Source organism: Tamandua tetradactyla, chromosome 2, assembly GCF_023851605.1.
Source record: "Tamandua tetradactyla isolate mTamTet1 chromosome 2, mTamTet1.pri, whole genome shotgun sequence".
In the NCBI taxonomy this organism is placed as follows: Eukaryota; Metazoa; Chordata; class Mammalia; order Pilosa; family Myrmecophagidae; genus Tamandua; species Tamandua tetradactyla.
In genome coordinates this window covers 40485257-40501333 of record NC_135328.1, presented here as the reverse complement: position 1 = coordinate 40501333, position 16077 = coordinate 40485257, and the positions used below count along the sequence as shown (strand labels likewise).

Sequence of the window (16077 nt, the reverse complement as noted above, 5' to 3'; positions counted from 1 at the left end):
GGTTGGGTTTAGATCACAGAAGCTGATTTTAGTGAGAATGAGGGCAGAAAGATTATTGGCAATCCTAGCCATTCTGGGATGCTGTGATTTATGTGTGTAATTACTTAGACTTGCATTCTTTATGCTTTGCCCAATTCTTTCAAAATCCTATGGTTATTTCCATGCTGTCCTATCTAAGAGCAGAATGACTTCTCAACATCCTTTCCTATTTTGGAACCTATGGAAGTTGCCACCAATGTCACAATATTCCGCTGAAGGGACACATACCCACCCTTTTCAGCCAACTCCCTTGGCAAGGTAAGATGGCTAACAGAGACCTAGAAGGAGGTCCGGAATTATAGCTGCTACCCCCAATTCTTCCCAGTAGGTTATGCATAGGTATCTTTCCAGAAGATACCCTGAATAAATGGACTGTTTCCATGGTTTGAAGAAGAAATACAGATTGAAACAAAATGATACCACTTTTCTTGGTAGCAATCGTTTTTCTGGAAATGTCTTCCTTCAATCACTTCTCCTGCAACCACACTCCCCCAAATAAATCAAAAGCAAAACAAAAGCAGTGGACATAGATTGTTTCTCCCTATCCCCAGCCCTAATTTGGATGAAATGTCTTTCAGAGACATAAAAATTAAATCACATTTAGTCATAAATGTTGCAAAGAGTCATCAGTGAAAATAAAATATTAGGAAATTGGGTCAAAGCCAGAAATTGAGGGCATATGATGTCAAGACTCATAAAGTGAATTTCCCACTTCTCGAGAAAAATCTTTAACCTCTTATTCTTGAGAGCAGAATTCTATCTATTTTTATTAGTATGGTTTTAATAGCATGGTTCAATTTTTCTATCCTATTATTAGTAATATCATGGTTTTGTCTGCTTGATCTAATAGGAAGAGAGCTGTAAAAAAAAGTCTACTTTGTGTATTCATCAACTTCTCATTGCATCACTATCATTTTTTTCTTTATACATTTTGAAGCTATGTTGTTAGTTATATGCAAGTTCAAGTTTCATTTGTCTGCTAGTGAACTGTTCTTTTATAATTAATTAATAGCTTGCTCTATTCATAAGGATTTTTGTTTCTTGTAAATTTTTATTTTGCATATATTTATATTTGTCCGCGAGCTCTCATTTGTTTAGTATTTGACTAATATGTACTTCTTTCCTCCCATTTACTGTCAAACCTTTTGTATCTTTATGTTCTAGGAGCATCTCCTATAAAGAGCATATAACTATATATTGTTTAATGTCATTGAGTATTTCTGAATGTGTTAGTCAGGGTTCTCTAGGGAAACAGAACTGACAGGAGACATCTGCAAATATTATGAAAATTTTATAAGAATTGTTTCACATGACTGTGAGGATGCACAAATCTAAATTCCGTAGGGCAGGCTGCAAGCTGAGAACTCCCAGGAAGGTCCCAGGAGAAGCTGGCTGAATGAAGCAGAGATGGAACGTCTCTCTTCTGACTGCTGAAAGCATCACTTCTCCTTTTAAAGCTTTCAATGGATCGAATGAGACATCTCCTATTGTTGAAGGCAGTCTCCTCAATTGATTCTAGATGAAATCAGCCATGCATGCAACCAACTTACTGATTATATAAGTCCACGAAATATCCTCACAGTAATAATCAGGCCAGTGCTTGCTTGACCAAACTGGGCACTATAACTTGGCCAAGCTGACAAATGAAATTAACCATCACACTGAATTATCCTTTTTTTTTTTTTTCACATGGGCAGGCACTGGGAAATGAACCCAGGTCTCCGGCATAGCAGGTGAGAACTCTGCCACTGAGCCACCATTGCCCGCCCCACACTGAATTTCACATGCAAATTTTATTTATTGTGATTACTGATGCTTCTGGACTTATTTCTACCACCTTATTTTTCCATTTTTCCTTGCTTGTGCTTTCTTTTCTTCTCTTACGTTCTACCCCACCACCCACCTGCAGTCACCATGACATCCATTTCTAAACTCACGGCTCCGGCCCTCCTCATTTCTGACACCTGAGGATTTTCCTGTTATTCATATTTGAGATGAACTTTCATTTTTTACAATTATATTTTATTTAACATTTCTTGTGTATACGGAACAGGAAGAAGCCTGTACCAGTTTTGTCTACCATGTTGTCAAAAGTTTACCATACTCCTTGCCTGCTTTCTTTCCATATAGGAATAGGAACTTCGTTATATCAGTATGTGCTGGTTTGAAAGGATATATGCCCCCTAAGAAAAGCCATGTTTTGATATAAATCCCATTTCTTAAGGTAAAATAATCCTTATTCAATACTGTATATATGAAACTGTAATGAGATCATCTGCCTGGTTGATGTGATTTAGTTAAGAATGGTTGTTAAACTGGATTAGGGGTTGACATGTCTCCACCCATTTGAGTGGGTCTTGATTAGTTCCTGAAGTCCTATAAAAGAGGAAACATTTTGGAGAGAGAGATTCAGAGAGAGCAGAGAATGCTGCAGCACTACGAAGCAGAGTCCACAAGCCAGCGACCTTTGGAGATGAAGACGGAAAATGCCTCCTGAGACCTTCATGAAACAGGAGAGAAAGTAGCAGATGACGCTGTTTGCCATGTACCCTTCCAGCCAAGAGAGAAACCGTGACTGTGTTCACCATGTGCCTTTCCAGATGAGAGAGGAACCCTGAACTTCATCGGCCTTCTTGAACCAAGGTATCTTTCCCTGGATGCCTTAGATTGGACATTTCTATAGACTTGTTTTAATTGGGACATTTTCTCAGCATTAGAACTGTAAACCAGCAACTCATTAAATTCTCCCTTTTAAAAGCCATTCCGTTTCTGGTATATTGCATTCCGGCAGCTAGCAAACTAGAAAAAGTATTTAAAAATATATTTTAGAATTGAGAACATAGAATACACCATAGGAGCTTGGTAAAAGAGCTTCACCTGCTCAGTCCACCCCAACCCCTTCTTTCCCTGTGCACTTATTTGGACACAGTTGAAAACCCCTGTAATGAAATGACTCATGCATTCTATCTAGATTCTCAGTATGTTTAACCATGCCCATCTCAAACCTGGGGAAATGCAAAGCGTTTTCTTTGTAATCGTGTAAGTGATTCACCTATTTGACTGAATTAGAGAAGAATACAACATTTAGCTTCTAACATACACATTGTATCAACATTTACCCACTAGTCGGTGCTTAATGGTAATATAACCCACGTGGTTTTACAGGTTCAAATGGTATGAAAAGAGGACTATTTTGTAAGCTAGAGGACTTGAATTTCACCCCCGGGTCTGTTAGCTTTTCTCTGTGATACTGACAAATCCCCCTCCTTCATTATTTTCCCAATCTACAAGTAGGTTGGATGAGATGACCTCAATGCTCATTTCTATCTCTACTGGACTAAGAGAGCATAAGGAACTATTTTCCTCCATTGTGTGCCTGGAAGCCTGGGGACAAACATGGCTCTGAGATGTTAAGGATTCACCTAAAGTCACACAGCAATTAGACAGTACTGTGGGGTTAGAACCAGGATTCTCTGACTCCAAATCTGAGATGCATTCCTAGACCAAGGGTTGCAAACTATGGGCCACAGGCCAAATCCAATCCATTGCTTGTTTTTACATGGCCGATGAACTGGCAAAAGTTTTTTATATATTTAAATGGTTGAAACAAATAGAAAAAGAAGAATATATCAAAGTGTGAAAATTATATAACTTCATATTTTTGTATCCAGAAATAAATTCCATTCTTCTCTTTAAGAGGCCTGAATTACAAAAAAATGCTACATTATTATTTTTATTATTACTATCCTCCTCATCATCATCTCGAATTTCATCAATAAAAATTTGTGGAAATTGTTTTCTCTTTTTCTTTAAGTGCCTATATAATATTTTCAAGTTTACCTCTTGGTCCACAGGCCTATAAAGTTTTCTATGGCCCATTAGAGAAAACTTTTGCCAACCGTCCCTGAACTGGACCACAGTTCCTGGCAAGGGTGGAATCCAGATCAAAACCCACCCTCCTTCCATGCACTATGAGCCAGTCTGATCTAACAGAGGCATGGACTCTAAACATCTTTAGCATTCATTAAAGAAAGTCAACGTGTCAGAGTTCTAAAAGGATAAAATTAGGGATAAGGTCCTCCCCTGACCAGCCATACATTAAAGAAGTCCCTTCACATCTCTGAGCCTCTGATTTTCCATCAACTAATATAGAGAGTTATTAAGCCTATGTTGGGGGTTGAGCACCAGACCAGGGCCTCGCATAAATTAGGGACCCAATAAAATTTCAGCACTTGAAAGTTGCCAAAACTCATCCGAATCATTTGCAGCTACTTCTACCCAGAGGTGGACTCTATTTCTCCATCCCCTGAAGCCTCGTGACTTGCTTTGACTAAAAGAAGGTAGCAGAAGGTATGTTGTGTGCCTTCCAAGCTCAAGCCTTTAAAGGCTTCACAAGCTTCTGTGTTTTGCATTCTTGAAACCCTCCTGCGCATGGATGGATGAGCCTGAGCCAGGCAGCCAGGATGAGAAACCACATGGAGATGAACCAAGGTGCTCTTAAGCAGTGGTCAGCCAGGCCCTAGCTGACCAAGTGGCTGACTGCCCGTGCATGACTGAGATCTGCTGAGCCTACCCCAGACCACAAGAACTGCCTGGCTGAGCCCAGCCCAAATGCTTGACTTCGACTGGGACTTAACTGAATGTCTGTTGCTTAAAGTCATTGATTTTTAGGGTGTTTCATTATTTGGCTCAAGCTTACTGACATAATATTTCTGTACTGTTCTGATGAAAGAAATCCTAGACCCATGTTCCCAGGCCCCACCAGGACCTGCTCTCAGAGAATTCTGCTAAGGCCTCAGCTTCTGGCTTGTGGTTGCTTCTTCTTTTCACCGCCAGGCCACACACAATTGGCATATTTCAGACGAACAAGCAAAACTGCCTGGAGGAGACATATACTTTCAGGATCGCAAACTTCTCTGAAAGATACATCAGGGAAGATTTATGGAGGCGGCTGTGTGGCTCTGCCTGCAAAACAGCCCTCCCATGCTTTTGTCCAACACAACCTGGGGACCTCTGGCAGTACAGGCTGGGCTGTGCCTCCTGGGAGGGGTCCACTGTCAGGAGAGGGAAAGCCAGAGCCCAGGGAAATGACTCTGAGATCAAAGATACACATCAGCCTCTGTCTTTGAAGGTGCCAAAGCTCTGACTGTACCATGCAGTTCAACTATACAGTGCTTTAAAAAAGCATTCCCCCGAGCATTCTAGTACAGGGTTCTCACAAGGGGCCTGAGAAATAGCAATGGGAGATATTATCACGTCTCCAGGCACGGAAAATGGAGACCCAAGGAGACTAAGCAGCTCCCTGAGGACCCATTGCATTTTAGGCAGAGCTAGGGGTTCTAACATGGATTTTCTGACTCCACTGCTCTGTTCACTAGATAGTGCCTCCCAGGACACATTTATAATCAAAAACTATATGAGTTGGAAGAGAGCTGTGGAAATTATCTGGCCCATCACCTTTGCTTTCCAAATTAACAACAACAAAGATTTATTAGATACTTACTATGTTCAGTGCAGCCTGCTGAGCACTTTACATACATTAACTTTAATCCTCCCAGCCTCCCTGCGAGATGGCCAATTATGCGGGTTTTGCAGATAAGATAAGGAAGATTTAGCGCATAAGTCATTTTCCAAAGTTGAGCAAGACAGTAGCATAGCTGGGATATGAATCCACATCTGTCTGATTCCAGAATCTAAGATGGTTGGTTACCTCAAAGCCACATTGCCTCTTGCATGGGGCACTGAGGCCTGGGGGGCCAAAGGTCTTGCCCAAGATCATGCAGCAGTTTGATTAACTGGCCATTAATTCATCAAGCATTAATTGAGCATCTGCTATGTGCCAGGAACCAGGCTAGTCAGTGGAAACACAGGCATGACCTGGACACAGTTTCTGCACTTGAGGAGACTAATTAGGGCAGAAGATGAGAGGTGGCCATAAATTACTTTAATGAAAGGTAATAAGCGACAAGAATCACCAGGAAGATAGAGAAGAAGTTATCAAATCTTGGATGAAATTTGCATAACCTCCACTTGGGAAAGATCTGACAAGGCCTCATGGAGAAAGTATTTTAAGGCTTTGCTTTGAAGGAAGGGTGGGGGGTTTTGGCATGTGGCAATGGGATCAGGTGGGAGAAATAGCACAGAGGTGGAGAAAAGGGTTACTTCCTTACAGTCTTGGGGCCAGACTCCAGGTAGGTGGACTCCTTGCCCAGTCCTCTTTCCACTCTGTATAACTATCTCATGGTTTCAAGTTGAATTTCATTTTGATGATGCAGTTTTAAAACTTCCTTTGGCAAGAAGGACAATGTCCCTTCACCCAAAAGTCCATGGTAGTATGGGAAGGCTGCTTAGTGGGCTAGAAGGTTGGGGGAACCAAGAATGGGGCTAAAAGGGCAAAGACCAATCCTGGGGCTGCCTGCTCAATGTTTAAGCACAGCGACAGCCCAATAAGATAAATAATTTTTAACCATTTATATTTCTGAATATTTTCCTCTAACCAAGTGAACTATTCATAACCAGATGCTAATAGAAATTATATATATGTGAACATAAACCTGTCTTCTGGGGACAATGTCCCACAATAAAAGAGCATATTTGGGCTTATCTATCAGAGCAGATAAAGAAGCCAGAATGACTCTCTCCCCAGTGTGGGACATGACTAGGAAGCTCAGAAGCAAAGTCCATGGCCTGCCTCTGATGGTGAACCAGGGGACTTCCCATCTCATCAGCATCTGCTTTGTACATATTTTTATATCCAGATAATCCCACAATGCCCGGTGCAGTTTCACCCCTACATACCTCTCTTCTACTAGTGATGCCTTCCCAACCTCTCTCCCTGGTTAGCACCAGTGCATTTCTCAAGGGTCATCTCCTGCGTGAAGCTGTCTTTAACGAATCTCCTAGTTTGGTAAACACTCTAGGCCAGCAGACATCACCTTCCTATAATCCATCGTGGTGCAATCGTTTAATCACCAGGTTCCAACACTACATCATGAAGCACTGGTGGGCAGAGACCTGGGTGGCACATCCTACAAACATACGGCATAGCAAGAGATGGGTAAGTACCTTAGAAGGGCATAGAGCATCAGATGGTAACATAACCACGGGATACTGCTCTGAGGACACATCTTCCAGATGGGCCTTTCTTCCAGAATTTTGTAGCTCCTGAGATTCTGATGGTACCAAAACCCTTGCCAATGTAAGCAAAGCTACAATCACATCCTTCCAGTATCTGGACTAGTTTGGCATAATACCATCGCTGGAAGATCTCTGCCAGGGAAGTAAAAGTAGAACTGGGCTGATTTGGGCTCTGAATTCAAACTGACTGGATTCAAATCACACCTCCACAACCAACTAGCTGGGTCAACTTGGACAAATTGCCTGACCTACCTAAGGTGCAGTTTCCTCCCTGGAGAAAAGGAATAATTATAGTACTTGCCTTATGGAGTTACTAGGAGCCTTAAATGAGATAAGAAATGGGATATACACAGTGCTTAGCACATACTAAGTACTCGGCAGGTACTAGCTGTATCACCTCTTGATAGTCCTTTGCAGTCTGTGAGGCACTGACTACCTTCTCCCTTCCTTTCTTCATTCACTCATTCATTCATCCCTTCATATATTCTCCCATTTGGCCAACTTCTCTTCTGTACCAGTTATGCTTTAGGTGTCTGGGCTACCACAGACACTGTAGAAAAAAACCACAGTCCTTTCCATCATGGGACTGACAGAGTTGAGGATGGGGACAGATGTGCCGACACATGGAATGTGATGAGGGCCACAACAGAGAGTAGTAGTGAGGCTGCACCTGCCCGGAAGAACGGAGAGGCCCACTCAGCCAGCTTAGGGATGAAGATAGGCTGGGAGTGAGAGAGAGAAGACTTGGAAGCTGGATTTCAAATGATGAACAGCAATTTGCTGCATGAAGAAGGGGTGATGGTGGAGGAGGAAGATTTGGCTGCTCATGCAGGGAATGGTTTTTACAAAGACACAGAAAACATAGCATGTTGAAGGAATGGGGGAAATGGCCCATTGTGCTGGAGGCAAACAAACAGAGTAGCAAACTGAGTAAATGTTTCCCTAAGTGGTAATAATAAGGACAAAAATATAAGTAATAGTAAAACAGTAGTGATAAGAATCATAAATAACAAATTAATAGGGTCCACATGTTCAGCATACACCTTTTGTCTGGCACTGTGCTAAGTGCATCTCATTTAGTCTTACAGGAACCACTCGAAGAGGTACCATTATCATGTCAGCACAATCAGCATAATGGTGCTTCCTCCTGGGTATCAATATTACTTGAAGACTTGATCAAATGTTAAATAATCGAACCGGAAAATAATATTACATAGTTAAAATAAATATGCTCATATTATAAACAGAATGGCACAGATTGTTTTCTTAAGATGGAACCCGAGAATAGGGGGCTTATAATGAATCTATTTCAAACACAGCTGCAGACACTCTGGGGGTATGTTCATGCTCACCTGCCTTTAGGACAATCTCACTGCAAAAGCTTGAGAAGCCCCCAGTTCAAGTGATAGATTATCAGGACAATGGTCTAGGCAGGGGAGTGACATGGCCAGAATGAGGGCATTTTTAAAAGATCATACTCCAAACTCCTGAATGGTGGATGGATTTGTGAGTGACAAGGCCAGATGAAAAGGCTGGAGCAGGAACCTATGTGAGGAATAATGAAATCTCAACCAAGGCAGAGGCTATGATGCCGGGAACCAGGGGGTGGGTTTGTGAGACCCTGGGGGTCAAGTGGGCAGGACCTTGACAACTGACAATACTAGCTACTTGTCATTAGGGGTCTGCCATATGCCAGACACTAGGCTAAGCATTTCGCATATATTACATCACAACCCATATGGGATGCTTGCATTACTTTATGGACAAGGGAACTGATGCCAAACAGGCTTATTTTTCAGTTTCCCAATGTTGGAGTAAAATTTCAAATCCCCCAAAGACCTGTCTTTAAAAACTCAATCCTATCACACCTGAACTTCAAAAGGCTCTTCCCACATTCAAATGAATCCTCCCTTGCTTTATCTGCATGACAGTGTCTCCATTTCACTGCCTGTAGAGATCAGGGAATGACTACTTAGCAGCTACCTCATAAAACCTTGTCACAAACAGGAAGGCAGCAGTTAACTGCAACCCCCACCCCCACAGCCTTCCTCTCTCTGGCTAAGGACGATGCACTTCAGCATCTACAGCCCTCTCCAGAGGAAGCCATGGCTGCAAACACACACTGGAGCTCTTTTAACCATGTGCTCCACTCCCAGACATCCGTTCTCAGCTACCCAATCCATCTGCTGGAAACCGATGGGCACCATGGCCTGGGCGTGGAGCCTAATGAAGCATAGAGAGGCCGTGTGCTCCCAGCCTGAACGAGAAGGCTGTGGCCACTCCAGTGGCAGAAGGGGAGAGAGACATGGAAGGTTGGGAATGTTGATCATCATGCTTGGGATCTTGAATCGTCAGTGCAGGCAAAAGGGACATTTCCAAAATTTTGTTTTTATGAGACACTCTGCCCTGCAAGATGTTAATGAATGCTCCATGGGGAACAACAGAGTCTGTGGACAAGATGGTTTCACAGACATTGAGCTAAACAAAGCAGCACAGCTTTCTGTACTACAGAGCTTCCCAGGGTATTTAATAGACTTAAGATGCATTTGGGAATCTCCAAGAGGAAGACGAAATATGCAGAATTTCTAAAACTATTTTAGACAATGGAGGCCTTCTGTCCAAGATAATCTTTGAAGACTTGTGGTAAATATACTGGGAAATGCAAGACTGAAAAATAACTATCCGTACCCCACCTCCTATAAAAATCTTATTATCCAGTAGTGGAAGTAAAGTCAGAGTTTATTAATCCGTTTTTTTTTTTTTTTTTTTTTATTAATTAAAAAAATAATTAACAAAACAATTAGAAATCATTCCAATCTACATGTACAATCAGTAATTCTTAATAACATCACATAGTTGCATATTCATCATTTCTTAGTACATTTGCATCAATTTAGAAAAAGAAATAAAAAGACAACAGAATAAGAATTAAAACAATAATAGAAAGAAAAAAAAACAAAAAAAAACAAAAACAAAAAACCTATACCTCACATGCAGCTTCATTCAGTGTTTTAACATAATTGCATTACAATTGGGTAGTATTGTGCTGTCCATTTCTGAGTTTTTATATCCAGTCCCGTTGTACAGTCTGTATCCCTTCATCTCCAATTATCCCTTCTCTTTTTTTTTTTTTTTTTTAATTAACGGAAAAAAGAAATTAACCCAACATTTAGAGATCATACCATTCTACACATGCAATCATTAATTCTTAACATCATCACATAGATGCATGATCATCATTTCTTAGTACATTTGCATTGGTTTAGAAGAACTAGCAACATAACCGAAAAAGATATAGAATGTTAATATAGAGAAAAAAATAAAAGTAATAATAGTAAAATCAAAACAAAACAAAACAAAACAAAACAAAAACCTATAGCTCAGATGCAGCTTCATTCAGTGTTTTAACATGATTACTTTACAATTAGGTGTTATTGTGCTGTCCATTTTTGAGTTTTTGTATCTAGTCCTGTTGCACAGTCTGTATCCCTTCAGCTTCAATTACCCATTGTCTTACCCTGTTTCTAACTCCTGCTGAACTCTGTTACCAATGACATATTTCAAGTTTATTCTCGAATGTCCGTTCACATCAGTGGGACCATACAGTATTTGTCCTTTAGTTTTTGGCTGGATTCACTCAGCATAATATTCTCTAGGTCCATCCATGTTATTACATGGTTCATAAGTTTATCTTGTCTTAAAGCTGAATCCATTCTGCCATTCTATGTCTTTTGATTGGGAAATTCAGTCCATTAACTTTTAGTGTTATTACTGTTTGGATAATATTTTCCTCTACCATTTTGGCTTTTGTATTATATATATCATATCTGATTTTCCTTCTTTCTACACTTTACTCCATACCTCTCTCTTCTGTCTTTTCGTATCTGACTCTAGTGCTCCCTTTAGTATTTCTTGCAGAGCTGGTCTCTTGGTCACAAATTCTCTCAGTGACTTTTTGTCTATAAATGTTTTAATTTCTCCTTCATTTTTGAAGGACAATTTTGCTGGATATAGGAGTCTTGGTTGGCAGTTTTTCTCTTTTAGTGATTTAAATATATCATCCCACTGTCTTCTAGCTTCCATGGTTTCTGCTGAGAAATCTACACATAGTCTTATTGGGTTTCCCTTGTATGTGACAGATTGTTTTTCTCTTGCTGCTTTCAAGATCCTCTCTTTCTCTTTGACCTCTGACATTCTAACTAGTAAATGTCTTGGAGAACGCCTATTTGGGTCTATTCTCTTTGGGGTGCGCTGCACTTCTTGGATCTGTATATTTAGGTCTTTCATAAGAGTTGGGAAATTTTCAGTGATAATTTCTTCCATTAGTTTTTCTCCTCCTTTTCCCTTCTCTTCTCCTTCTGGGACACCCACAACACGTATATTTGTGCGCTTCATATTGTCATTCAGTTCCCTGATTCCCTGCTCAAGTTTTTCCATTCTTTTCCCTATAGTTTCTGTTTCTTTTTGGAATTCAGTTGTTCCATCCTCCAGTTCACTAATTGTAGCTTCTGTCTCTTTAGATCTACCATTGTAGGTATCCACTGTTTTTTCCATTTTTTCTTCTTTGTCCTTCACTCCCACAAGTTCTGTGATTTGTTTTTTCAGATTTTCTATTTCTTCTTTTTGTTCAGCCCATATCTTCTTCATGTCCTCCCTCAATTTATTGATTTGGTTTTTGAAGAGTTTTTCCATTTCTGTTCGTATATTCAGCATTAGTTGTCTCAGCTCCTGTATCTCATTTGAACTATTGGTTTGTTCCTTTGATTGGGCCATATCTTCAATTTTCCGAGCGTCATCCATTATTTTCTGCTGGTGTCTGGGCATTTGATCAGATCTCCCTGGGTGTGGGACCCAGCTGGTTGAAAGGTTTTTCTGTGGAATCTCTGGGCTCTGTTTTTCTTTTCCTGCCCAGTAGGTGGCGCTCGTGGCGGTCGTTTGTCTGCGGGGCAGTCGGCCCGGGAAACCGCGCGTGGAGGCGGGGGTCGCTGGCCGTGGCTTGGGGGAGTGCCGGTCCAAATTGCCCAGCTGGCCCGAGACGCCAAGCGTGACGGGAGGGCCCCGCTATCCAATGTTCCCAGTCAGACCGGGGAGCCACGTGCGTGGAGGGGACCCCAGACGCCAGCCACCCCAGCCGGGAAAACGTGCACCCCTCGGGTATCTCACAGCAGTGGATTCTCCCTACCCGTTCAGCCGTTCCAGAATGGGGTACGCTGTCTTTTTTGGTCTCTGTCGTGACTCCGGGAGCTGTTTTGTATTGTTTCTGTTTCTTTAGTTGCTTTTCTGGAGGAGGAACTAAGACCCGCGCGTCTTACTAAGCCGCCATCTTCTCCGGACTAATCCGTTTTTAAAATTACCTTAACAGCATCTGATAGAGGGCATTTAGTGCACTGTCAGTGATTTTATGTAATGGGAAAACAGGATTCCCCAGAGATCTGTACCAGGAAGCTTTTGGTTCCCCATGGATCCATCTTATATCATCAATTTGAAAGTTATGACACTGAGCCACATTCCAATGACCTTTAATATTAACACATTCATTCAGCAACTATTTATTAAGTACTTTTCGTGTATCAGGTTTATGAATATGAAGCTTATATTTTAGAGACAAAGATAGCAAGCAAGTAAACAAATGGAACTAACTTTAGAATAAACTGCAACTATGAAAGAAGTTTAAAAAAAAGTTTATGTAACCTAGAGCAGCAGGTCAGAGATGGAGAGGCGCAAAACCTTGGATGGGGTAGTTCTGGAAGGCAGTTCTGAGTTACTGACATTTAAGCTGAGAGCCTGAGAAGGGGTCAGCCAGGAGAGCAGCTGGGAGGCAGGGGGAACTGTGAAGGAGAAGAAACAGTAACTTCTCAGGCTCTAAAGAGGGGACCCATTTGCTGGGAAGCCAGTTTGGCTTGAACACAGGCAACTGTCAAGCAAGTGACCTTAGAGAAGTTGACAGGAGGCAGATTGCACAGGGTCTACAAGCCATGGCAGGGAGTCTGGGGTTCATTCTAAGGAGTAAAGGAAACCGTTGAAGGATTTCAAGCAGGAGTTGGTTTATGTTTCTATAAAAATGACTGGCTGCTTTGGGAGCCTGAATCCCAAGGAAGGTATGTGCAGGGAGGATGCTACCACAGTGTTCCAAGTGAGAGATCATGGTAACAAAGACAGAGAGGACCAATTTGAGAAACATTTTGGGAATACAAGTGAATCTCTTCATTCACTGGTTCTCTAAGGTCCCTCTCTAACTTACAGATTAAAGCAGTTTGATATTCAATTAGTCCAGGTCAAACAGATTTTCATTAATAATCTAATTCTGGAATTTTGCTCTAAGATGGGTAAACAGATGCATTCCAAAATTTTATGTAACAGAAGGCTAAATTTCATGCAAAAATGTTCAATGTAACATTGTAATGGTAAAAATTAGAAACAATGGTGTTCACCAATATAATTAAACAATGGTGAATATTAGAATGGTGCACATTTAGGACATAACATGAAGCAAATGAACTCATACTGGTAGTGATAAGGGGGAGGTTATAAACTTGAAGTTAAGTGTGTGTGGGGTGTGTGTCTCTCTGTGTGTGTATGTGTGTGTAAGGAGGAACCAGGAAGAGGATTCTTGAAGAATAATGGAGGAATAAAGATGACTAGGCAAGGCTGAGCAAGATATGAGTGGCCTCAAATATCTAACCTCAAAAAAACACTGGACAGCATATACTGAGTTCCTGATACACACTAGCTGAGCATTCCAAGGTGGTCAACACACAACCCCTCATTAGTTCCTCAAAGCAACCCTCCAATATAGGGGCTGCTTACTCCATTTTATAGAAGTAGAAACTAAGGATCAGAGAGGTTCAATGTTTTCCAAAGCCATGCAACTTGAAACTGACTGGGCTGGAATCGGTACCCAGACCTTTCGGACCTCTTCGCTATTACATACACAGTGGTTCATACCTTGGGTTTTACCACATGCTTCCAAAAAAAGGACTCTAATATCTCCTTATGCCTCCATTTATGGTCCCAGTTTAACATGCAAATCTCGGTTTTCTTACTGCAGGACTACGACCTATACAGGCTCTCAACAAATAGCAAGTATCCTCCATGTGTCAAGCTTGGGTTTTGGCCCAGAAATAGAAAGATCAATCAAGCAATAAAACAGTTTTCACCTTCAAAGATCTCTCTGTCTAGCTGACGAAAGGGTCAGATGACAGCATATTATATTGAACAGAAATGAAACCAGTGCTTAACACAAATATAAAGAAAAGCAGAGAGAATTCAGAGTGAATTTTGACTGTCACAATCAATCCCTGATGTCTGTGGAAATGTGTCATTCAAGTTAAGCTTGGAAAGATAGGTAGGGCTTTGCTAATATAAGATCGAAGATCTAGGATTCATTTTTTGGTTCTTCCCGTGCCACCACTTATTAGCATAACCCCTTGGGCAAGTTACAACAGCAACCCGCACCTTAGGGACCTCACCTACATTATGGGAATTATCAATGCATCTGCTTCCTAGGGTTGATGTGAAGAGCCAATGAGATAAGAGGTATATGGCATTAAGCATGCTGCTTGGAATATAGTAAGTACTCAGTAAATGAAAGTGGCTATTCATTGTGTTCAAATAGGGAATTCCATGCAGAGATACCAGCGTGGGAAGCTGCATGAAAGTAGAAGCACATGGATTTAAAAGAGAGCTCAGAGGTCTCAGAGCTCTGTGGTGGCCCTGAACATCAGGTTCATCAACCTGAATACCTTTGAAGGATAACCACTGAAGTTACAGGAGGAAGGGAGTGCCACGATCAGAACCAAGTTACAGGAACTCGAGAGGTGAGAGGCAGGAAGAGGAGCTAGCTGAGACTGCTGAGTGGACTGAAAGAAAAATGATGGTGTTTGGAATCAGGTAATGATAAAGAGATTTCTCCCACATTCAAAGTCATACAGAAAGTCAGGGGAAGGAGATGATGATGATAATGTACAAAGAGGAAATGAGAGGAGTAAGATGAGAAGGAGGAGGATGGGAAGATCTATTTTATTTTAATGCATGCAAGGCACTGTGACAGCCTTGTGAGGAGTGGTTTGGAGAGGTAGAGTTGTCTATCCAAGGTTACATAGTTGGTGAGCAGCAGAACCAAAATTTAAATCCGGCTCTAACTTACAATGCCCCAGCTCTTGACTACTATATTTTATAGCTCACTTAAAAATAAGACCAAATGCTGTGTTCCTGGCTCCAGTCTATGGATGTCTTTCATGAGAATTTTCTACCTCTCATGTACTCTCCAGAATGACAGCGACAATTTAAAGAGCCTCCACTGTGCACAGGCCCTGAGCTAGGTGATTTCCCCTATATATGTTTGCTAATCTTTTCAATTGCCCTTGGATGTAGATGGCCCATTCCCATTCTCAGTTGAGGCTCAGAGAGGTGAGTTATATAACCAGGGTCACAGGTCTGCTGCCTCCATGGTCTTTGCTGAAATGACTCAAAGGAGAGACACTGGCAAGAGTTCCATGGCCAAGGAGAGGCAAAAGAAGAGGTAACGCTTCTCCGTGGTAATTTCCGAACCTGGGGATAGCCTGCTGACTTCCTGGCAAGAGGTTCTGGGAGGTCCTACCTCGAGACTTGCTCCTCCGCTTCCGCTTCCCTGTTGACAGGCTGCGCGGGGCTGGCTGCAGCTGACCAATCTCGATGGGCGTGTTAGCACGGAAACTCTCCTTGAACTTCTGCATCAGGGACTCCACTGTCTCCTGCGCCGCCTCAGCTGCTGCTAAAGGGTGGGCAATGGGGCTGAGGTTAAAATTCAGCCTTCCCCCAGGCCCTAGAGGACTGGGCCTGACCACCTTAAGTTCCTGGCAATCCCTTTCTGGTCCAGTGATGATACAAAGTCTCAACCCATTGGTCCCAACTCAGATGTAC

General features: G+C 41.8%; 1 protein-coding gene across 2 annotated transcripts in view; it reads right to left on the bottom strand.

The window, feature by feature from the left end:
* Positions 1-16077, bottom strand: part of ASTN2 (astrotactin 2) — a 903825-nt gene that overhangs the window by 654931 nt on the left and 232817 nt on the right. For both annotated transcript variants that reach the window (XM_077143577.1, XM_077143583.1), the window contains exon 4: positions 15776-15928. In XM_077143577.1, coding sequence (XP_076999692.1) covers positions 15776-15928 — 153 coding nt within the window. The remainder of the gene's footprint in view (positions 1-15775; positions 15929-16077) is intronic.